The sequence below is a fragment of the Rattus norvegicus genome, chromosome 8 (assembly GCF_036323735.1).
Source record: "Rattus norvegicus strain BN/NHsdMcwi chromosome 8, GRCr8, whole genome shotgun sequence".
NCBI classification, from domain to species: Eukaryota; Metazoa; Chordata; class Mammalia; order Rodentia; family Muridae; genus Rattus; species Rattus norvegicus.
Genome location: NC_086026.1, coordinates 64,312,541 through 64,336,538, shown reverse-complemented (window position 1 = coordinate 64,336,538; position 23,998 = coordinate 64,312,541). Strand labels below are relative to the sequence as shown.

The window sequence follows — 23,998 nt, the reverse complement described above, 5'->3', positions numbered from 1 at the left end:
CACTAGTCCTAATAATTTATCTATTCGATAATTTCTCTCTTGGACTTTCTACAGAGCAATCGCATTGTCTGCAAACATGGGTAGTTTTTCCTCTTCCATTCTTAAAATTTATGACCTTTATCTGCTTCTATTACAGGTTGGGTCATATAAATTGCTGATTTGGGGAGCTTGTGACCTAAAAAAAAGATGGCAATTTCATTTAGTTTAACTCTACACATTTCCTAGGATCTCCAGAGCTAAATAAAAACAGTGATGGATGGCAGATCGCCTACGTCTGACTTGGATGGAAATTGCTGTAAAGTTTTTCCCTTTACCATAGTGCAGGTTTATTGAGTTAAGGGCGTGGTGTGCTAAGGGTTATGTTGGATGCATATTTAATTAGTTACGGTTGCATATTGCATTAATGAATTACCTGACTGGATTGGTCCTTGTGTTCTTGGGAGAAAGCCCACGTTTCTATGATACATTATTTTTCCTGTGTGCACTGCTGTGCTTGACTTGGTATTATTTTATTTATAATTTTAGAATCTGTGTTCATAATAGACAATAACAGCTAACATTTATTAAGCTTTATGTGTTCCGGGCCTATTAGGCAGCATTAAGGTACTTTCCGTGACTTATTTCCTTTCTTCCTCAGAAGGCCTCCTGAGGAGGCTAGTTCCTCTTTTTAAATATGAGGGAAGAAAGGAAGGGAGGAAGGAAGGGAGGAAGGAAGGAAGGAAGGAAGGAAGGAAGGAAGGAAGGAAGGAAGGACAGGGAGAAGAAAATCACTTCTTCAAGATTGTTCAGGAGTTATCAGACTCAGGAGGCCCCATAGTCCCCTGGGTTAGAGACCCATTAGGTAGACTGCTCTATGGTGCACTTTTCTAATATATCCCGGTTCCAGCTTAATGCCAAGGTTATGCTATTCCCTAAAACAGCTGTTCTCAACTTGTGAGTCATGGCTCCTTTGAGGGTCAAATGCTCCTTTCACAGAGCTCACCTAAGACCATCAGAAAACACAGATATTTACACTATGATTCATAACAGTAGCAAAATTGCAGTTAGCAAGTAGCAACGAAAATAGTTTTATGATTGGGGGGTCACCATGAGGAACTGAAATAAAGGGCTGAAGTATTAGGAAGGTTGAGAACCACTGGCCTAGAAAGTAACTGGTTAGCTCTTTCCTTTTTTCTCTTATTTTAAAAGAAATCTGTGTCTGGAGAGATGGCTTAGTGTGTATGAGCACTCGCCGTCCAAGCATGAAGACCCGGATCTGAATCTTCAGTAGCTATAAACATCTGGGTGTGGTCACATGATCCTGTAACCTCAACCCTGGGGAGCTTGCTGGCTACCAGCCAACTCCAGGTGCAGTGAGAGACCCTGTCTCAAAGGAATGCACTAGAGCGTTCATAGAGCAGAGCCTGAGAGTCTCCTCTGGCTTCCACATTGGTGCATGGCAGCACGTGCATGTAACTGCACACACGTGTCTGCATGCTCCTCACGGGAGCACTGACTCTTTTTCGGGTTTCTGCAGAAATATTTTGTCTGGAGTGAACTCACTGGTTTTTATTTTATTGTCTGTCTGGTTACTTAATCTATTTGCAGTTCTTGGCTTGTAGGCACATTTTGATGTTTTTTTTTTTTTTCTTTCCTTTTCTTTTTGTCGGAGCTGGGGACCGAACCCAGGGCCTTGTGCTTGCTAGGCAAGCACTCTACCACTGAGCTAAATCCCCAACCCCACATTTTGATGCTTTAAATCTGAGATTTATAAGAGAACTACAAGTACCATATAAAGAACGTCATGTCTTTAAAAAAAATTACAAGTTTGTTTTTTGTTTTTGTTTTGTTTTGTTTTTGAACTAATAAATTGGAAATCAGTTACTGAATCACATGTGTAAGAAGTCCTATGACAGTACAATGGATGCTTCCTGACTAGAGGGCTTTAACTTTTTAAGAAGGTTTACCTTTTGTGCCTTTTAAATGTTTTGTATTGGTATGTATTAATTATTTTTAAAATGGGTTTGAGCTGGGTACATGCCTTTAATTCCAATACTCAGGAGGCAGAGGCAGGGAGAACTCTGGGAATTTGAGGTTAGCCTATCCTACAGAGCAAGTTCCAGGAGAGCCAGGGCTACATAGTGAGACCCTATCTTCAAAATAAATAAATAAATAAATAAATAAATAAATAAATAAATAAATGTTCACTACGAGATTGTCATACTATGTATATAATATGCTCTGGTGACCACACCCTCCCAATTAATCTCTTTTGTCTCCTTCTCCTCACTTCTGGTTCTTTTTCTTCCTCCAGAATCCTCAATATGCTCTCTTTCTCTCTCCCTGCCTCTACCTATCCCTATCCTGTGGCCTATCAGAGATAACACAACGTACCTTAGACAGCCAGGACTACAAACAACTATCAGCAAGCAAGCTCTCCCTGCCCCCAACCCCAGCATCCCCTCAAGGATGGGGTGCTCTCTGGCTCTAACCGAGGGTCTGCTAGTTCCCTTATATGCAAAAGGACCGACCACTGCCCTTAGCTTCCAAGGCCCCACGGGTCACAGGCTTCGGCTTTCTACATCTCTATCCTGGTTTGGGTTCAGGTAGAAGGTGAACGTGTTTTCAGTCCTGTTATGTCTATGGGTTCACTTTATGAATCTGACCTGTTATTGTTAGTTTAAAGAGCAGAAGATGCTCTCAGACCTAACTCTTCGGAACCATCATCGACTTTTGTGCTTGTTAGTTTTTATTTGTTTTTTTGTTTTTTGTTTTTGTTTTTAAACCCTTGTGCCAACATGTCAGATTATAGCAAAAAGACATTGGAGAAAGCGACTGGACCTCTGTCTTTTTTTAGGTCCAGTGGTCGTCCCTCCTCCAGGTCAAGCTCTGTTCACTTTGCCCCTGAAGCTGCTGGTCCTCTTGGGCCCTAGGGAAAGAAGGTGCAGGGCTGGGTTAACCAGCCTCCCCACCTGAGAGGCCCTCTTGACTGGAGTTTGGGATCCCCTTCTGGCACTGTCACCGACCTGTTTAGTGTTCTCCTTTAAATCTAGATTCTGAAACTTAGTGTGGGCCACCTAGGAGTGGGGAGGTTGCTGTTTGCTCCATTCGGCCACTTAAGCTGCCTCGGGTGAACTAAGATGAGTGAAGGGGATGCAGCCTGCCCTCTCAGACCCTCCCCTCCCCTGTAACTCCACCCCTTCCCCAGTTCCCAAGACGAATGAGGCAGGAGCTAGTCCACCCTCCCGAATGCCACGCACTACCCGGCTCCTGAGTGTGGGAATGTCTCGGGACGATCAGCTATAGCCACAGGTTCCCCCAGACACACCCTGCTCTGGGTCTACCCCAAACTCCGGTTCAGTCCTCTGAGTGGGCGGGACCCACAGAAGCTTCCCAGGTGGGGAGCACGGGCTCCATCCGGTCCTAGTGCCGCCAGGCACAGACTGCCAACCGGGACATACGCTCACTCGCGGTTCCAGTGTAGAGTGACCGGCTGCCACCCGGCTGGCCATGAGGGGTACGCCCCTGCTCCTCGTCTCTCTGTTCTCTCTGCTTCAGGACGGTGAGTTCTTTTTAGAGAAGGTGGGAGGGACAAGGGTCGCAGAGTGGGAGGAGTGGCCGGACCAGCTGGGGAGTGGGCGGGGCAAGCTATGGGGTGACAGGCTTGCTTGGGTGGGTGGCCCGTGAGGTTTGGGGTCTCTGCTACCTTCTTCCATGCTGCCAGGTCACCGTCGGTGACAAGTGTCTTCAAGATGTTTGGAGAGAGAAAGGTCACCACGACACTACCATTCCATATATGGGAAGTATTTTTGCACTTTGGGAGAGGGTCTCCCAGATATCACATATATGGCAGGCACTGGCATAGCTGGTCCCCTAACCCTGCTTAGCTGAGGGCAGGCTGATGAACTGGGGTCTCTGCAACTCAACAAACTTACCATTGACGCTCAAGAGACTCACTCAGCTCTCCTCCCCAGGTTCATTCAGACATAGTGAGGGTTTCTTCCAGACTCAGCTTCCCCCCCCCCCCCGCTAAATTCCAAAGTCCTTTGTAGCTTCTACCCCCACCCAAGCACCCAAGCTGTGTGTGCACCAGCTTGTCCTTTGGGCTCCAGTGGACCCAGAGAACCAAGACTGCATCTTCGTCCCACAAAGACTACCTCCAGAAGGTACTAGAATTGGGAGTGGTGGGACATTCAAGGTCACCTCCTCTAATCAACATTGGCAGAGTATGCATTATGGCTTTGGGTCGCTGCTGGGTGCCCTATTCCATTACCTCCTCTCAATCTCCCTGTCTGTTCCACGGCAACAATTCGCCTGCCTGTCATCTGGCAAAAACTTGCAGTATTTCCAAAGTATGGTTCCACTAGGCTGTCTGCACCTTCCTCTACAGACTCCTGAACCCCAGCCTAGGTTCAGGGTATCTGAACTTCTGGAAGTGGAATCTGGGGATCTGCTTTTCTATAGCCAGGTGATTCCTGCCTGTGATTGGAGAAGCACTGATAGCATTTGGTGAGTTCCTTCTTAGACAGTGTTCTGAGTTTCTAGGATGCTCACAGCTACCCCTTAATTAGCACATGTCTGCATCTCACAGGCCCGTCCTCTACTGTGCACAAGCCCTCACCTGTCAAGCCCTGCCCTTCAGATACACACTTGCCAATGAGATTCTGTTAACCATTGCATCCCTAGACAGTAAGCTAGCTTTCCATTTCTAGATTGGATACGCTTTCTCAAGACTGGACACACACACAGAGACATCCATAATTCCTCTATGGTCTCCTATCAGATTCTTAACCTTTCTCCCTTTTCTTCAAGGGAAAATCTCCAAAGGCAAGACCTTGTGCAGTGGCCAATGGGGCGCTAGTTTTCATCAGCAACATTGTATCATGATGCCCTCTAGTGGCAGCTTCTCTGTTTAACTGTATAAAAGTTTGATTTAGTGAAAGCCCTAGGGAGCCAGTGGTGAACCTCTGACCTGTTACTTGCCTTTTGGATCTGACAGGCTCTGGAAAGCATTAGTAGTAGATGGTAAAGCCTACATGTGCTCTTGGGGTTCCCCTCCACTTTGGAGGTGAAAAGAGTGGGTGCATTTCAGCTACAACAGTCCTGCTGGTCATTTCACATATCTGCCCCATCCACAGAACATTCTAACAAGAACAGACACAAGTGATAGCCCCAGAGGGCAACCTCCCTCAGGGTCGATTTAGCAGGGGCATTAAACAAGTACAGGGGGCAGGGAGGGCTTCTGTCTTAAAGAAACCCCTGGCTCTAGCTTTGTCTGACTTGCTAGGACCTAAATGGTCTAAGGCAGTTGTTCTCAACCTTCCCAATGCTGCAACGCTCTAACACAGTTCCTCATGTTGTGGTGAGTCCCAACCATAAAATTATTTCATTGCTACTTCACAACTGCAATTTTGCTGTTATGAATTGTAGTGTAAATATCTAATATACAGGATATCTAATATGTGACCCCTTAAGGAGTTGTGACCCAAAGGTTGAGAACTGGTTTAGGGGAATTCTAAAGTCCAGATTTGGTCTGTGAGATGGGGAGAGTCCCTTAAGTCAGCTAAATGTTAAAGAGGACAAGCTGAAGGTGACACAGCTCAGTACTCCAGGTGGGCTCAGAGCTCAAGCACGAGGCCCCCCCTTCCCACCAGCCGGGCGCCTCGAATCTCTAATCCAGCCAGACTAGCATCCTGGGACAGCAGAGATAGATCCACCCACCCTCCCCTGGAATTTCAGGGTGGGAGCCTGGGTGCTGCGGAGCCTACCCCAGTGCCGCCACAGGCTGCCAGGCAGACCTTTGACAAAGTTAGATTCATCTCTGTGAAATGAGAGGTCAGCTTGAATAAACAAAGAAATGTGAAAGGAACCTAGATTTATTCTTTGGCTACAGATAGGCCCCAAGGGTATTTAAGCCGGTGGCTTCTGGAGAGGGAATTCGGGATGCGAGGAGCCATGCTTAGAGTCAGTCAGTCCACCCATCTGCTGGCCAACCCTCCCACTCTCCCCCAGCCCAGCGTGGGGGAGGGGCGGCAGGCAGCAGGTGTGCCTGGAGCATCTTTCCCAAGGCACTAAATATTGCATCTGTTCTAGATAGGCAGCCAGTTGGAAAGTGCATGGAGTAGGCGGGGTAGCGGCTGCTCTCCATGAACATGTGGCCAGCCCAGCACCCACCCAGAAGTCTACTTCACCTTTCCCAGACTGGGGTGATTCATATTCTAAGTATTCAGCTCCATCCAGAGAGGAGGGAGCTAGGTAAGATGTGAAGGTTCCTTAGGACAGGTATGACCGGACTCATGGGCTTGGTAAGATTGTCAGCCCTCACCAGCATCCCTACCCCAGCCTTCTCTCTAGCCTTCTCCTCGTTTAGCCTGCTACCTGCTCTCCTTCCCTGACATGTTCCTTCTGACCATCCTCATCCATTTTCCTGCTCCTGGGTATCCTGTTCATGGGCCCTTGACCTTCCTTCGGATCTCCTTCATGTCCTATCCTCCACTCTCCACAGTCTTCTTTTTTTTTCTTTTTTTTTTTTCTTTTTCTTTTTTTTCAGAGCTGGGGACTGAACCCAGGGCCTTGTGCTTGCTAGGCAAGCGCTCTACCACTGAGCTAAATCCCCAACCCCTCTCCACAGTCTTCTTAATGACATCTCTGTACACAATCCAGTCCTTAAACTTCCCCTTCCCGTCATTCCCAACACAAGGGACAGGTGAAACAAAGACCCAGAGACCACTTGGCAAGGAATCCAGGGTGTGCAGGAGGGATAGATCTTGGGCTGGGAGTGCTCAGTGGGACGATGGCTGTCCAGGGCTCCCTGCAAGACGCTGTGCTGGAGCTGGTCCTCAATGTGGCTTAGAGCCAGGAACTCTGTCTTACCAGAAACCAGCTGCCAGCTGGACTACTCCATCTGATGTCTCAAAGAGACCTCGTGTTCTGGAGGTCAAAGTCTGGGTCCAAGAAAGCCTCCCCTAGAATAACCCTGATTCCTTATTTCCTTATCTTATTTTGTGTGTGTTGTGCATGTGTACGGTGTGGCAGACACATATGGGTGTCTTTCCTTGAGCACTTTATTTTTTCAGATGGGCTCTCTCAGTGTACCTTAAGCTCACTAGTTTGGGTTAGGGTGGCCAGCCAGTATCATTCAGGGTATTGCCTATCTCTGCCCACCCCACGAGACCATGAAGGTTTGTTTGTAGGTGTTGTGGGGATCCAAGCTCAGACCCTCCTGCTTGTGTGGCTGACACAAGCCCAGTTCTAGCTACAAGCCACTATTTCAGGACATGTCCCTGGTAGAGGTGCCTATGAGTCTCCTCCACGGACCAGGAACTGCTCCTGGGCTTTTGCTGTTATCCTCAGTACACAGCAGGGCGCCTGGCACAAAAAACCGCACTCTGACACTGCTCAGCAGGTGGGCTGGGAACAATCCTGGTGAAAGAAAGAGTATGCTCCAGACCCGGAAGTGAGACGGGAAAGAGGCAAGCAATGTGTATGGCCCCAGAAGAGTCTGGGGTTAGTCGAGGTGGGAAAGTGAGAGAAAGATATAAGGTGAGAAAGATAAGCCATTGTTGAGGGCAAAAGGCCTGGACTGCCAAACCAAAGCATTACTAGTGAAGCTGCCTTCAGATCGGAGAGGCTGTGGGTGGGGCTATCACAAAGTGCTCTGCGGGGAAGACTACCTGGCTCTGGATGAGTAGCTGGGGCAGGTGGGAGTGGGCAGAACAGGGAGGCTGCTGGGACCAGGCAGGAGAGGCACAGGAAAGCTAAACGGTGGAAATGGGAGGACAAACTAGAGGCATTGGGAAGTGGAGCAGATAGGTCTCAGTGGCCTGGGGACGCTGGGGATGGGGTGGAAGTTAAGAACAGATGCCCAGGGTTGGAACCGGATGTTACAGCATGGAACATCATTTGCTGCCAGGAAGAACACGAGGAAGATGTCTGTCCCAGAGGAAAGAATGACACAGGCAGGCCTGTTGGCATCCCCCACCCCCACATAACCCCCCTCCTGCTCCACACCCCCCCACACAGCTAACACCCAGGATGTCCCACAGCCCCATCCACCCCTGCACAGCCCCCCCATCCCCCACACAACCTCACCCCCACACAACCTCACCTCCTCAGTCTCCCATCCTCCCCCACCCCGACCCCCAGCCCCAGGGCTACTGCACTCTGCTTCTCACAGCCCGCCTCTTCGATGCAGTGGGGTTCTTCCGGACAAGGGCCCAGCAGGTCTGACTGTACGATTTCCCAGGGGACTGCCGCCTGGCCAACGCAGAGGAGAAGCTGATGGATGACCTCCTGAACAAAACCCGGTACAACAACCTGATCCGCCCAGCCACCAGCTCCTCTCAGCTCATCTCCATCCGCCTGGAGCTATCACTGTCCCAGCTCATCAGTGTGGTAGGTGCCTGGGCAACTGTGGCCTGAGGCTTAGGAGAAGAGGCAGGGCTTTTTCTAGTTGCCTCTTAGGGCCTCCAGGAGAGAAGTGGATGGCTGTTCAGGGTGCAGGGCTGAGAGTTAAGTGACTGGCATGTTACTTCTGACCTTGCCGAATGGGTAACACTCCAGACTGCTAATCTTTTCTTCTACTATTTCTTAAAACTTATATTGATACATACATTTGATGGACACATAGTAATTTTCTCTTGTGGAATGCACTGTGACATTACACTCTACACTCGTGTGTAGAAATCATGTCAGGGTCAGTGGCATGCCCTGACGTCAGACATTTATTATCCTTTGTTTTAGGGCATTCAAAATTCTCTTTATTGCTATTTTGAAATAAGTTAATTATTATCAACCACTGGTGCCAGCTGCTATCCAGCTCCACCCTGTGCCCATCTTTCATTCCTCCTCCTGGCACAGCCTTTTGTAAACAAATGTTCTCCACTACTTTTCAGACAAGCAGGCCTTCCCACCATGTCTTAACAATTTATCTAAACTGTGAGGGTGCTGATCATGCTTCCAGGTTAGGATTCTTCAATCCAAAAGGAGTGTTAGCTGTGCCTATACACATGCTGTTCTCCCTGCGCCTCTGATTCATAGTTGGAACCATCTGAAAGCCCATGCTCTCATGGCATTTAGTAATGGAACATTGAACTGAGAGTGGCTACAACAAAAAGGGCCATCTATCATGTCATATGACCAGGAGCAGGTCAGTGCTTGCAGGGCTGCCTCACTCAATAATTCAATGGTGTCAGGACTCTAGGGCATGGCCAGAGATGCAAATGGCTATGGGAAATCTTTTGGATTCCTTGGATTCCTTTTGGAACAACAATGAAACTCTCTCAGAGTCCCGCCCTCTTGATAAACACTGCAGGCATCCTCTGGACCCCTTGTGGCCTCTTGCAGCTGGGTCTCCAACAGTCACAACTCCCAGCATGCTCAGGGACAGCCTCCATATCAGTTTGGTAGAGAAAACAGGAACCAGGCCAGGAGAAATGATGGGTACAGAGCCTCAGGCCTGTGCATGAAGGTGTGGGGAGGAGGGTCCCGACATTATGGTGTTCCAAACTGGATAGGAGGCAGTACAGAATTTCCTCCCTCATTCTCCACAGCTGTCTCAGCGTGGGGTTGCCTGAAGGAAATGCCATCCCTTTTAAACCTTCCCATGTCCCAACGAAATGGTTAGAACCCCTGCCCCTGGAAACCACTCAGAAGAAGCGATCACATGGGAGCTGTGTCCAGCCATCAGGTGCTAGCTGAGGGAGCTGGGCCTCCTCTGGACAGTGTCACCTTCTCTCCACAGCCCTGTGAGCCCTACAGGCTCAGCTCCTCCCATCTTTACTGCTCAAGAAGGGTTTGCCCAAATTGCAGCTGCCTCTGTCCCCTAGGAGGGAGTGAGCGTAGCTGGAGCCAGGAGAGGCATACAGCCTCTGCCCTTTCCCTGCCATGGAAAGCTGAAAGCAATGAGGACTTCTGACCAGGCCAAGCCAAGACTACTGTCTGAGCATCCCCGATCTGCAAAGGCCTTGTACTTAATCAGCAAGCCAGCTGCCTGCTCTGGCAGGGGTGGACAGGCAGGCAGCTCTGGCCACACACTGCCAGACACAGGCTGTCCCTGCCAGATCTGAGCTGTGGACCCTGTGGAGCAATAGAGGCTTCCAAAAAGAGGAGAGAACATAGCCTGCAGCTTTCCTTCTGCAAGTGCCCCTATGGGCTGTCATAGTCCCAAAGGCAAAACCGTTGACGTCTATGGAGAGGGTTCCTTTCTGGTTTGGGGAAAGATATTTGATTTTGAGGAGTGAGTGTTAGGGGCATAGCCAGTTTAAAGATGGGATGTCTAGGGAATAGACAGGGAGTTGGTGCTGGAGGAGAAAATCAGGCTTCCCCACTCTTCTCTTTGAGGAGTGACAGCCAAGGTCACTGTTCTGTGATAGCTAACATTCTGTCACACTCAGCTGCCATTAGTGGAGTGGAGAAAAGTAAGAGGTAGAAGACAGGCACAGGAGAAATTTCTGGAAGATAGAAAAGTCCCATATCTTTTTATTTATTCTTGTTTTTGTTGTAGAGGCAGGGTTTCTCTGTGTAGTTCTTGGCTGTCCTGGAACTCACTCTTGTAGACCATGCTGGGCTCAACTCTGAGGTCTGCCTGCTTCTGCCTCCTGAGTATTGGGATTGAAGATGGACAACACCACTGCCCAACTATAATCTCCCAGATCTTAAAATGAAGAGGCCAAGGAGACAGCTCAGTGGACAAAGCTCTTTTCCATATCCTATGAGGACCAGACGATGGGTCTCCAGAGCCCACTTAAAAATCTAGGCAGACATGGTATCCATCTGCAAGCCAAGGACTCAGGAAGCAGAGACGGGGTCCCCAGGGCAAGCTGGCTCTCTAGAGCAGCTGGCACCAGTGAGTTCCAGAAGTAGAGAACAACGGAAGACAACACTTGACTTCAGTTTTGAAGCCTTGCACACACAGCTGTGCATCTGTGCACCCACACACGTACACACAAAAACAGAGCAAACCTGCGTTTGTGAGAACTGGTCAGGCAGGACACCTGGCTCCAGGAACCGCGCACTGTGGAAACCAGGAGTCCACATAAAACAGTGTCTTGTTAGAGACAGGGTCTGGCTATGCAGTCCTACCTGTTCTTTAACTCAAGAGCCTCCTGCCTCAGCTCCACAGCCTCCTGCCTTGGCTCTGCAGATGCTGAGATTATAGAAATGTACTAGCATGTCTTGCTTAAAAACATGTTTAAAAGATAAGTTGAGGCTTTCAGCTTTCACTGATGGCAGAGGTGCTGGAAGATTAGCTTTTCTGAGGAACAATTAGAAGGGTGGACAAAATGCTGGAGGTCAGGGATTTTCAGCCAGGAAGCAACCAGCCAGGCTCCCGGAGGCGACCCTGATAGCCCGTGGTACTTTTTTTCTACACTTGATGGCTGGCCAACAGCATCTGCCCAAGAAGCTAAGACCTGGGACAGAGAGTGGCAGCTGCAGAGCCGGGAAGTTGGCTGGTGCCGGGGCCATTACAGGGCAGGGAGGATGCTCCACGAAACCTGGGTCTGACCAAGGACAGAAAACCCTGTGGGGCCCCTAGAAGGGTCACCCCAGTACTGAAAAATGAGTGACAACAGTACGTCAGTCCCCACAAAAGCCAGAGTGCTCTCTCCAAACCAGCTCAGCCCCAGACTGGATTAGATGATTCTCGGCAGTGCCCGCCATAGCGCCTGTGGAGGGCCGTGCAATCAGATGGAACTTAGCAGGCCTGGGGCAGGGAGATGGTCCAGTCAGTACAGTGACTGCCACGGGAGCATGAGGACCTCAGCTCAGACCCTCAGCACCCTGCAAGCAGTTGTGGGTATCATAGTTGGAGCCCAGTGGCCATCCTGAACCACGTAGATGAACCATCTAGTGTGGCAGCCAAGAGAGCTGGAGAGAAGCCAGATGGGCTTGTAGAGCGAACATCCGTGTACGCTCAAAATGTGACTCCTGTGTCACTCTTGTTCTACTGATATAAGTGCCTGGCTGAATTGCTCCAGGAGGTGACTACCAGGCTAGAATCAGAACACTGGGAATTCGTTAATGAAGAGGAAGCAGAGCACAAGATACGGTCAAAGAAATAAGGACGGCCGAGAGGGGTGGGGCTCAGGATAAAGGAGCCCAGGGCGGTGGGATGAGGCTGGGGAGTTACCAATCTAGCCCTGTAGAAGAAAGGCAGCCTGAGTAGAGATAGGACTAAAGAGAAATGGCAGGAACTGTAGAAGACTCAATCTTCCTGCAGAAGAAAATAGGTGTGTGTGTGTGTGTGTGTGTGTGTGTGTGTGTGTGTGTGTGTGTACAGAATAGATTTAGACCAATTAAATTGTGCAATGTCCATGTGTGGGTACTAGCCCAAGTTATGATAATAGGATTAATTTATTCATCCAAAAATATTCATCAGGTATCCAGCATATCCCTGTTGCTCTATTTTTTTTTTTCTCCTCGGGCTTCTTGGATCCTAGAGGGAGGTAGGGACAATATACAGAATTATAGTATGCAGGGGTAAAAGTGCTACAAAGACAGTCAGTATAGGGCGTGTATGGTGGTGAAGGGAGGCAGGGTGCCATTTACTGCAGGAAGGTTGGAGACTTCTCTGATAAGGTGACATTTCTGAGAGGTGAAAAACAGTTAAGTCAGAACCGCGTGAGTTTCCAGGGAAGGAGAGCATTAAAGGAAGCAAGCGTGACCACAGTGGGGTTTGCAAATGCAGCCTCGGGCATAGCTAAGGCCACAGGCCCTGAGGAGGGAGGGCTTTTGTTCTGAGCGAGGTTGGGAAATACTAGACGGTTTACACAGAACCATGGTCTAAGGACCTGAGATTCTAAAGACAACCAGAATGTCGGCTGTGAAGCTCCTGAGTTGTCCAAGGAACCGAAAGGAGTGGTGACAGAAATGGGGGGAAAGAGGTGATTCTGAGATGTAGGAAATGCATGTAAGAGTGCTTGATAGAGCAGGAAAGGGCATGTCAGACCCGCCAGGGTCAGCTGTCATCATCATTGTCATCATTGTCATCATGCTTGCTGAGTGTGGAATCATGAGCTTTGTCTCTGATGTGCTGGTGTGAAGTGATGTCTGAGTTACCTAATATGGTTTGCACGTCAGTGGCCTCCACAGACAGGCTCAGGTGTAAGCATACTTGGTCTCCAGCTGGAGACTCTTGGGAGAAATCATGGAATGTTTAAATAGTAAGGCCTGGCTGTCAGCAGTAGGTCACTGAGGGTGGGCTCAAGGCTATGGATTTTAGCCTGGCTTCAGTTGTAAGTGTTATCCATCTGCTGCCACGTGACTGGCCACAAGTTTCCACGCCAAAGCCAAAGCCCCAGCTACCCTGTATCCCTTGCCATGAGACTGTGACCCAGACCACTCCTTTCTCCCCCACTTAGTCACTTGTCAAGCATTTGGCTGCAGGGATGAACAAAATACTTAATATGGAAATTGAGAATGAGAAATGGGGCCATTGCTAAGGTAAACCTGTCCTGGATGTGCAAGGCCTTGGAACTGAGTCAAACAGGGAAATGGAGGTATATATAGCTAAAGAAATAGGAAAGTCCTAGCATGCTATAATCAGAGTTTAATGGGTCCTTTTGGTAAACTTTGTGAAAGACTAAGTTGGGGGTAGGGGGTGACAAGGGAGACAGGAAAAACCTAGGCTCATGAGATTTCAAGAAAGGTATAAAACAAATCTGGTTCTGTTCTATCTGTGCCCTACCAATCTGAATGTAGCTAAATTAAAAGGTAATGGACTAAGTTGCTTGGGGAGAGGAAATATTAAGGCAGTATAACTTTCATGTTTTGGCATGGTTATTACTTACTGCGTTTAGCAGACTTTATACTAGAAATTGAAGCCAGGAAGGTATAAAAAAAGCATACTTTGGAAAGGAATGTGAATGTGGCCAGAGTTGAGGATGGAGGGGGTCGCAGACAAACTGGCTATAGCTACTAAAAAAGGTTGGTGTGATTTAAGAGAAACCAGGCATTGTGCTCTAGGAAAAAAGGAGAGGTACCCTGAGAGGAACAAGACTCTCCCCACCCCCATTCCCTCCACCCCCAACCCCGATACTGAAGCCTCAGTGAGTGAGAGGGCCTGAGCTAAAAGAGTTGCTGCCAGGGTTTCCAACTCAAATCCACCACTGCTGGGAGTGTCTTCTCAGACTCAGCCATGAGGGTGTAGAGAGCAGCTGTGTTAGAAGGGGAGCTTCTCAAGCTGGCTCAGCTTGAGAATTTGGTGTTTTCCACTTGCTTCTGGTTTGTCAGATGTGGAAGATGCAGGAGGACCAGGGTTGTGGAACCTCTTTCAAGGGTTCAGAAGGCTGCTGCAGCAGACAGTGTATAGCATAACTGGATTCTCTGCAAGGAGTCCCTGAGAAGCCATTGCATGAAACTGGGAAGGCAGATGAAGCCGCCAAGGCTCCCACATGGACACAGAGTTACAACATTTGGGGTTTTCCCTGACAGGTTTCAGTCTTGCTCTGATCCAGTCTCTTAAGATTTATTTTTTATTTTGTGCATATGGGTATTTTGCCTTTTGGTTTATATGATCACGAAATGCCTGCAGCATACCTAGAGGCCAGAAGAGAGAGTGGAATCCTCTGGAACTGGAGTTACAGATAGGTTCCAGTCACCACGTAGGTGCTGGGAACCTCCTCAAGAGCAGCCACTGCTCTCAACCATTGAGCATCGCTCCAGGCTCTCTGGTCCCATGTGCCCCTGCTTTGTTCCCGAATGTCTCTCACAATGCAAATGTTTGTGACATTCTATATCAGAAGTAACTTCTCTTTTGACTTTACAGGGACTCACTGTTAAGAGAATGTCTGGAATCTTAGAAAAGACTTCAGACTTTTACAGTGTTGGAACCATAAGACTATGCAGCCTTTGGAAGTTGTATTAAATGTATCATTGCACTATAAGAGCCCCCAGGAGCTCATGGGGACCAGGGACAAAGTATTGTAGTGTAAATATGGAATGTCCTCCACTGGTTCGTTCCTTTAAACACGTGTTCCGCAGTAGGCTGCACTGAGAAACAGTGAAACCTTTCGGAGATGAGGAAACGCCGTTGTGAGCAGGCTTGTGGGTCGTAGCCTGGTCCCAGTTCCAGCTCAAGTCTGTCCCTGCTTCCCACAGTCCCCTACAGTATGACCAGGTATAAGCTCCACATGGAGGCTGGAGCTCTAACTGCCATGCCACCCTCATCGTGAAACTGGGAGCTAAAACCAATCCCTCGTACCCTGAGCGGCTTCTTGTCGTATGCGGTCACAGCATTACAAGAAGTAACTAATAGACCACCAAAGAGATATTTAGGTGACAACTGGGTCATACAGCCCTGGGGCTCTGAGCTTTTCTGTGATAAAGGATAGCCCATTGGTGAGGTCCCTCCTTCCAAAAGAACTGACACCCCCATTTCCCTCCCCAGAATGAGCGAGAACAGATCATGACCACCAGCATCTGGCTGAAACAGGTAAGTACATTGGAGGGTCCCCAGCCCAGGTATGTTTCCTCTGGGTTTGCTCTTTGGTAACAGTGGACCTACAGGTGACAATGGCCCTGCCTGTGTACTTAGGAATGGACTGACTACCGCCTGGCCTGGAACAGCTCCTGCTATGAAGGGGTGAACATTCTGAGGATCCCCGCAAAGCGTGTCTGGTTGCCTGACATCGTGTTGTACAACAAGTGAGTGACAGGTGACCAAAGCCTAGAGTCAGGCCAGGGCAGAAGGTCAGCCTTCAGGGGTGTCCATATCTGAGTGCAACCCCAGCCTTCTTTCTTTCTTTTCTTTTTTTTTTTTTTTTTTTTGGAGCTGGGGACCGAACCCAGGGCCTTGTGCTTGCTAGGCAAGCGCTCTACCACTGAGCTAAATCCCCACCTCCCCCCCAGCCTTCTTTCTACATTTCCCTCAGACTTCTAGGTCATGGAGCTAGAGAGATAGAAGTGATGGAGACAGAGTCTTCTGAGTGGGAGGGTAGGAAGGGAGGTCCAGAGGCCCTGTGCTATTCAACACAGCGAGCACTGGGCTTGCCTTTGGACCCTCAGGCCAGTGCCCTTACTGACCATCTTTGCCTCCCTATTCTGTCTTTTTGTGACTTGGTGGCTTTGGCAGTGTCGTTGGCTGCAACATTGACTTCTGTGTGCAGTTCATGAGAGCAGCTCAGTCAGAAGGATCAGGAACCCAGGAGTTTGAAATCAGTCTAGGCAAAGAGAACAAGAGTGAGGGAGAAAGAATGGGTAGCCAAGGATCAAACAAGACAAGGGTCGATATCTCTTCTCTCCTGCTTAATAGTGTGAGGGGCTTGACGGAGTCCTCCAGCTTCCCTAAGCCTTGCTGTTCAATCTTTCTGAGAACAGGCCGGGCTTCCTCTGTAGATTTGTGATGTTCTCCTCTATGTCCTGCCCTACCCCAGTGCCGATGGCACCTATGAGGTGTCTGTCTACACCAACGTGATTGTGCGTTCCAATGGCAGCATCCAGTGGCTGCCCCCTGCTATCTACAAGAGTGCCTGCAAGATTGAGGTGAAGCACTTTCCCTTCGACCAGCAGAACTGCACCCTCAAATTCCGCTCCTGGACCTATGACCACACGGAGATTGACATGGTTCTTAAGTCGCCCACGGCCATCATGGATGACTTCACCCCCAGTGGTGAATGGGACATTGTGGCCCTCCCAGGACGGAGGACGGTGAACCCTCAGGACCCCAGCTACGTGGACGTGACCTATGACTTCATCATCAAGCGCAAGCCGCTCTTCTACACCATCAATCTTATCATTCCTTGTGTGCTCATCACCTCGCTGGCTATCCTGGTCTTCTACCTGCCCTCCGACTGTGGGGAGAAGATGACGCTCTGCATCTCTGTGCTGCTGGCACTCACGTTCTTCCTGCTGCTCATCTCCAAGATCGTGCCTCCCACCTCCCTTGACATACCGCTCATTGGCAAGTACCTCTTGTTCACCATGGTGCTGGTCACCTTTTCCATCGTCACCACTGTGTGTGTCCTCAATGTGCACCACCGCTCACCCAGCACTCACACCATGGCATCCTGGGTCAAGGAGTGCTTCCTGCACAAACTGCCCACCTTCCTCTTCATGAAGCGTCCCGGTCTTGAAGTCAGCCTGGTCAGGGTCCCTCATCCCAGCCAGCTGCACTTGGCCACAGCTGATACTGCAGCCACCTCTGCCTTAGGCCCCACCAGCCCATCCAACCTCTATGGGAGTTCCATGTACTTTGTGAACCCTGTCCCTGCCGCTCCTAAGTCTGCAGTCAGCTCCCACACAGCAGGCCTCCCCAGGGATGCCCGTCTGAGGTCCTCCGGGAGGTTCCGGGAAGATCTACAGGAAGCATTAGAGGGTGTCAGCTTCATCGCCCAGCATCTGGAGAGCGATGACCGAGATCAAAGTGTAAGTCACTGCCCTGCCCCCACCACTTAAGGCATCTGCATGGAAATGCTTTAGTGTAGCCTCCTAGGTGAGGAAGAATCAATGATCTTCCTGTGTTGGTCTTGGGTTTCCCAAAGCAGAGTCTGAGATGGGGTTTGGGTTCAGGTAGCTTACTTTGGTGTAACCCTAGGAAGCACAATGAGGAGGTGGAGAAGGCAAGATAAGGCAAAAGGTAGGCCAGCTATAGGGTATTAGTGAGCCTACTGCTGTGGGTGCAGCAGCCCCATAGAGACCCCCAAGGAAAAGACTCAGAATAGTCCATTGGATGGAGGCTGGAATATTTATCCTCCAGCTCCCAACCCCCTCCAGTCGACAATAGCCCTCAGGTGTGATCTTTCTCGCGCTTCCCCTTATGCTCAGTTGCCAGAGCAAGCACCCTTGGTGCTAGAGAAAACCCTGAGGCAGATCAGAGAGGCACTGACTGGAGTGAAAGGTTCTCAGTGGATTTGAAGGAGGTTCAGCTATCTTTAGAGAGCACAGCCTGGGCTGGGGCACCATGGGGCACCTGCTCCTACTCACTCAGATTTGCAAAGCAGCCTTGTGAGGATGTATAACGTTCAGGAGTAGAGAAACATCAGTAAAAGCATTATTTCTACCATGCTAATAAAATACCCCCCCGGGGGGGTTGTGTGTGACTAGAATTACTAGATTTTCTAAAATGAGGTTAAGTTCTCCTTCACAGGAAACCATGAACTTAGAGTCTGTGCATCTCAAAGAGCTCCTCTGAGGAAATTACATGTGTTTCAGCTTCACTGTGTTGCTTGACAAACCCAGGACCAGTAGCAACTCCAGAGAGGGAAGAGTTTATTTGCCTTATACTTGGGAGTCACAGTCCATCACTAAAGGGATCAGGGCAGAAACTCAAGGCAGGAACTTGAAGCCAGGCCTGCTTGCTATTCCAACAGGATTACCTCTAGCTGGGGAACTCACCACAGCACAGCCAAGAATAACAACAGAAATCTTGGAAAAGGCCGCTTGCTGGCTCACTCACAGACTCAAGTTTAGCTAGCTTTCTTATATATCCCAGGCCACCTGCCAAGGGAATGGTGCTGCCCACAGTGGGCTGGGCTCTCCTACATCAATTAACAATCAAGACAATTTCCCTCACACATGCTCACAATCCAATCTGTTCAAGGGAATCCCTCAGTTGAGACTCTCTTTCCTGGTGATTCTAGGCTGTATCAAGTTGACAATGAAAAATAACTAGGATTAAGGGTAAGGAGGATTTTACAATGGAGACCTTCATGGTTAGACTTTCCTATGCATTTCTCTACCCTAAAGAGCATTGTCAGATGCATAACAATGTTCCAGTTTTTACCTTGCAACATTGTGTCTTTCCACTTGGCAGTTACATGAACAGAAGAGGATTTCTTCCTTCTTACCTTTTTGCAATTTATTCCAACCAACTGGAGTCTCAGGAGAGAATGCTGGTGTCCATTAGTTAGCACCAACTGAAAAGCACAGGCCACAAAAGTTCCAGAATCACACTGTGAGGAGGAAAGAAGAGAACTGCTAAGAGAAGGAAGACGGAGCCTGCTGCTCAGAGAGTAGCTCCCACCCTGCAGCCTCAGCCTCAGCCTCAGCCTCAGCCTCAGCCTCAGCCTCAGCCTCAGCCTCAGCCTCAGCCTCAGCAGGGGTTTAATAGATTCCTCTCGAGCCTCCCTGACTAGAATTTTAACCAGATCTCTGGGACCTCCTAAGCCCATTGCAGTCAGAAGCACGGCTCTGTTTCCTCTTCTCTCTCTTATCTCTTTGTAGCTTAAGCTGGGTTTGAACTCACCACATAGCTGAAAGTGACCTTGACCTTTAAAAAGGAAAGTATCAACTCTTTACTCTTAGAACCGGCCTCATGGTCAACACCATCAGCACTCTGAGCTGCCCCACGCACCATTTTCCTTCTTGTGTGTTTCGACGTTCCTACTGAACCATGAGCTCTCACCGTTTTTGTTGTCTTTCCCCACTTCAGCCAAAACACTCAGCAGTGCTAACGGATCTTCCCTTTTCTTCAGATAGTGTTTCATGTAACCCAGGATGGCCTCAAACTCACCATGTAGTTGAGGAGGACCTTAAGCTTCTCTTCCTACCTGTGCCTCCCCAGCTAGCCACCACCTAGCTTTTATTCTGGTACTGGGGATCAAACCTATGGTTTTGTACGTGCTAGGCAAAAGCCCTGTCACTAAGGCACTTCCCCAGGACTAACTCTGGACTTCTGTCTTCCTGCCTCCACCTTCCAAATGCTAGAATTACATCTTCGACTCTAGGCAGGATTTCTAGGGGAAGCTTTAGGAACCACTTCTTCTTTTTTTTTTTTTTTTTTTTTTTTTTTTTGGTTTTTTTTTTTCGGAGCTGGGGACCGAACCCAGGGCCTTGCGCTTCCTAGGTAAGCGCTCTACCACTGAGCTAAATCCCCAGCCCCTAGGAACCACTTCTTAAAGTTCCGTGGGTACCTGTGCACATTCAGGTTGAAAAAGTCTCCTGAAGCCCTGCTTGAGTAAGCCCCTATCCCAAGCTTGGCACTTGCAGGCCTTCTCGGTTAATTACAAGCCCCAAGAGGGAAGGGCCAGGCAGAACTCGGTGGAATTATAACCACCTGTGGTCCCGTCGAGCCAAACTTACATCAGGTGCTCTGGCAGGAGTGGACAAACAACCCTACCTCCTCCAGGAATCCTGGGAAGTGGCTGTATTTCACGATGGGAAGCAAGGTCCCAGAGACATCCTCTGACTTGTCTGGGGTCACACAGCTGGCCACACAGCTGCAGTCCTTGAGCTCTGAGGCCCCTCTGAGGGTCTTGCCCTGTCCTGATGGTGATCAGTGATTGGCTAACTGACTTTCCTGTATGTGGTTAGAGCCTGCTTTCCCTCTCCTGGCAGGCCTACTCCTGAGCCATCCCTGGAGCTGTTTCTCACATGCAGCACTTTTGCCCTCCATGGTGACTAACTGGTCACTCTAAGTAGCTCAAAAACATGGAAAGATGGAAATGTGCTTGAAGTTAAGGCTGTCACAGTGGATCCCCAACCCTAATATGCAGTGCCTTCCGAATCTTAGGGACAGGAACAATCGGCGTTTGAAGGAGTGGAGGCTGGCCTAGCATAGGATTATCCTGGAGTGTGATGCTCCATTGATGGGGCCCTGGAAAATTGGGTCGCTGACGTCAGCTTGCCCACAGATGCCTGCATTTCTAACTCTTGAGTCTTTGCGAGGCTTCCCAGCTATGGGGTGGGGGAAGGAGGCTGGGATGCTGGCTACATGTCCATTCTGTGGTACCCCTGCAAGCCAGCCAGATGTATGCTAGGGTCACATCCCGTGATTGGGTCTGAGAAGATAGCATGTGTAAAGCCCAGAGTTGGAATGCCAGAGAGCCAGATGATGAGGCCAGAGGAGGTAGAGTCTTCATTATAGAAAACAGCTATTTCTACAGTTCACTGCTGTTTCTGTATTTCACTGCTGGGAATAGCATGGAATTGTTTAAACCGCGGGGTTTCCAAATGTTAGGCAAGCTCCTGTCAAGCAGGAGGGCCCTTCTTCTCCCTCTCTGCAGAGTAACCTCAGGCAGAGGGTCTGGAGTTAAAAATGAGAGGAAGGGACCTTGTGATCCCCAAGCCTCAACATGCTTCACCCGTAACCAGATTTGGTCTTAAAAATCACCGCATGTGGTATATTTGGGTCTCTATTTCTGCATCTATGGATTCAACCGACTGTGGGGAAAACAATGGGTGAAAAAGGTGTCTTCACTAACGTGTACTCCCCTCCCTGCCATTAGTCCCCCAAATACAACCCAATGATCACTCATATAGCATTTACATTGTGATGGAAACTCACAAAGTCTATAGACATCATAAACACATGGGGCAGAGGGGAGGGATTTCATGATGTCTTATGTTTTTATTGCTAAGATGAACTCCATGACCAGAACCAACTTGGTATAGAAAATTTGGCTTACATATCCTGAGTCATAATTCATCGAGGGGAGCCAAGGTTGGAACTGGAGGCAGGAACTGAAGCAGAAGCCCTGGAGAAACACTGTTTGCTCCTCGGCGTGCTTTCTTATACGACCCAGGACCACCTGACCTGGTGGCAACACCCACAGTGGGCCGGGTCCCCTACATCAATCACTAACCAAGAAAATGCCCTTCAAACTTGCCTACAGACTAATGTGATGAAGGCATTTCCTCCGTTGAGATTCCCTCTTCCCAGAGGACTCTAACTTGCATCAAGTTGACCAAAACTAACCAACATATATGAGTTATATGCAACTATTGCACCCTGTGAAATCTTGAGCAGCATCAAGGGTTGAAGGGTCATAGGGGATCCAGGGGCGCCTAAGGAACATCTATACAACCCAAGTCCCAGTGGCTTTGCTACTCCCTCCCCCAACCCTGGCCAGGTCAGGTGGGGTTGGAGACCAGCCTGGGATTCAGGACTGCCACATCAGTGCCTAGTTCTAACCCTCCATGTTGCCTGTGTAGTGCTGGTCAGCGGGTGAGGCTGTGGTTCAGAGGGAGGAGGAACTCTGTGCTTAGCACCGCTAACCAGCCCCTGTTTGTCTGCAGGTCATCGAGGACTGGAAGTTCGTCGCGATGGTTGTTGACCGCCTGTTCCTGTGGGTGTTCGTGTTTGTGTGTATTCTGGGCACCATGGGGCTCTTCCTGCCACCCCTTTTCCAGATCCACGCACCCTCCAAGGACTCCTAGGCTACCCGGCGTGTCTCGGGCCCCCGGGTTGTAGTGAGATGATATGAGAAGCCGTGTGGGAAGCTGACTGTTCCATTTGGGCCATAGCTAATGAAGCCCTAAGTAAAGCCATGACTATTGGCAATCAGCCCATCAAACTAGCCACAGCCACGAGAAGGACAGAGATAGATGCCTTCTGCTGATCCCTCTGATGCCGTCCAGTAAGTCCCTGAAGGAGGAGGATGAGGCTGCTGAATACCAGCCTGGCCTCCTTCCTTCCACGTGCCAGGCACCGGAGTCAGACAGCCGTGTATCATGCCGTCACACCCCAGCCCGCCTTCCCATCCATCTCCCTCTGATTCGCAGCTACCCACTAGATTCCCCCACCATCTTTCATTTCCATACACTTCTAGATTCTCCCAAGTCAGAACCTTTATATCTTCTACTGCTACCGTCCAAACCTCACTGTAAACTCCCAAGCTTTTCACGTGGCTGCACCAGTCAGAGCTCTGCTCCAATGCCACTTCCTTGTATAAGCCTTCCCATGATCCTCTGCTCCAGTGTCATTTCCTTGTATAAGCCTTCCCTAGTCATGCATTGCAAAGCAGTGTCTCCCATAACCACATCAAATCTCCAGCTTCCTTGAGTGTTCCCCATCAGTAGCTGCAGCCTTTAGTTGGTGGCACACTAGTCACCAGCACCTTGCCCACAAAAGTGTATGCTCCATAAGGGCTGGGTGTGTGGATTCACATTCACTCCAGAGCTTGGGACCCAGCTCTGCACACAGAAGGTGCAAAATAAATGTTTATTGAATGAATGGCTCCTGCTCTCCTTCAAACACAAACACACACACACACACACACACACACACACACACACACACACACACACGCACACCAACCCTCTGAGTAGCTGTCCCTGGTCCCCACCTGCTTTACACCATGGTTGGTTTGGGCCTTTTTCTTTCACACATCGATCCGTTTATCTCATAGTACCTACTCCATTGTTGGCTCTCAAGATAGTTCTGGAATTAAGGAGTGTTTGTGAATGGCTTTTTTAAAAAACATGTTGCTGTTTTCTTTTTACCCAGCTCCCAAATAATTTTGACTGGACTATTTATTTATTTAGCAAGCTTTAAGAGCACAACAACTGAGCAGGATCATTCTATTTTAATCCTCTAAACTAATCTGGCCACCTCCCAGTCAAAACCCAAGTGATATTTGCATTTTAGTACTGATCTGGCTCTCTGGGTTCTAGGTATTTTCTTATGGTATCTCCTGGACTCTCTCCCCAAGTCAAATCTCCACTCATCTCTATCCTGCCCCTTCCCCTGGCTTGGAGGAAGTCCAGCCCTTTTCTCTCCCCTGCTTAGTCACTGACTGATCAGCTTCTTTATTGACCAATCAGGGAACAATTGGGGAGCAATGTTTATATAACATTGAGTATGGAGATTCTCAGAATAAGGAGTGTAGCCAGATCCGGGGCACAGAGATCAGCATTTGAATAATACAAGGATAATCTTTACACCGGGTATAACATCATGCCTACAAAGGAGAATATTTAAATTTTAAAGTATTATTTTATGTGTATGGATGTTTTGCCTTCATGTATGTGCACCATGTATATGCTGGTACCCCCAGAGGCCAGAAAAGGACACTGGAGCCCCTGGAACTGGAGTTACAGACTTGAGTCACCATGTATGTGGTGGGAATCAAACCTGAGTCCTCCAGAAGAGCAGCCAGTGCTCTTGACTGCTGAGTCCCCAGCCCCTGAAGGAGAATATTTTAAAGTGTTTTGTTTTTAGAATTAATGTACAATAAAGCTGACTTCTTTAAATTTTAACATTTGTATACATTTGTATAACCATCATTGACACCAGGACAAAGATGTGTCACTCAAACTCTGTGCTACCCTGTATAGCCCCAGCCCCTGCACACTTAGCCCT

General features: G+C 49.0%; 1 protein-coding gene and 1 long non-coding RNA gene across 5 annotated transcripts in view; one reads left to right on the top strand and one right to left on the bottom strand.

Annotated features, from left to right (window-relative positions):
- The window catches only part of LOC120094166 (uncharacterized), an 84,946-nt gene that overhangs the window by 57,364 nt on the left and 3,584 nt on the right, over nt 1-23,998 (bottom strand). The window contains exons 3-4 of one of the 2 annotated variants that reach the window (XR_010054397.1): nt 18,765-18,869; nt 12,928-16,139 (exon numbers count right to left, since the gene is read on the bottom strand). This is a non-coding gene — a long non-coding RNA (uncharacterized LOC120094166). Of the gene's footprint in view, nt 1-12,927; nt 16,140-18,764; nt 18,870-23,998 lie in introns of those variants that run through there. The other variant, XR_005488202.2, reaches the window with a different exon arrangement.
- Nucleotides 3,220-23,895, top strand: Chrnb4 (cholinergic receptor nicotinic beta 4 subunit). 3 transcript variants are annotated; one of them, XM_063264942.1, is made up of 6 exons: nt 3,220-3,541; nt 8,174-8,373; nt 15,368-15,412; nt 15,515-15,624; nt 16,353-17,343; nt 21,934-23,895. In XM_063264942.1, the coding sequence occupies exons 2-6, from the start codon at nt 8,260-8,262 to the stop codon at nt 22,072-22,074; spliced, it is 1,401 nt and encodes a 466-aa protein (XP_063121012.1). In that variant the 5' UTR covers nt 3,220-3,541; nt 8,174-8,259; the 3' UTR covers nt 22,075-23,895. The 3 variants fall into 3 exon arrangements, with proteins under 3 accessions (XP_063121012.1, NP_434693.1, XP_063121013.1); NM_052806.3 differs by having other exon boundaries at nt 3,430-3,541; nt 8,225-8,373; nt 21,934-22,870; XM_063264943.1 differs by lacking the exons at nt 3,220-3,541; nt 15,515-15,624 and having other exon boundaries at nt 8,293-8,373.

Coding starts and splice junctions, on each gene's coding strand:
- Chrnb4 (NM_052806.3), top strand. CDS start 3,490: ATGAGGGGTACGCCCCTGCTCCTCGTCTCTCTGTTCTCTCTGCTTCAG. Junction 15,413..15,514: donor CCAGCATCTGGCTGAAACAG/GTAAGTACATTG, acceptor CTGTGTACTTAG/GAATGGACTGACTACCGCCT. Junction 15,625..16,352: donor GACATCGTGTTGTACAACAA/GTGAGTGACAGG, acceptor GCCCTACCCCAG/TGCCGATGGCACCTATGAGG.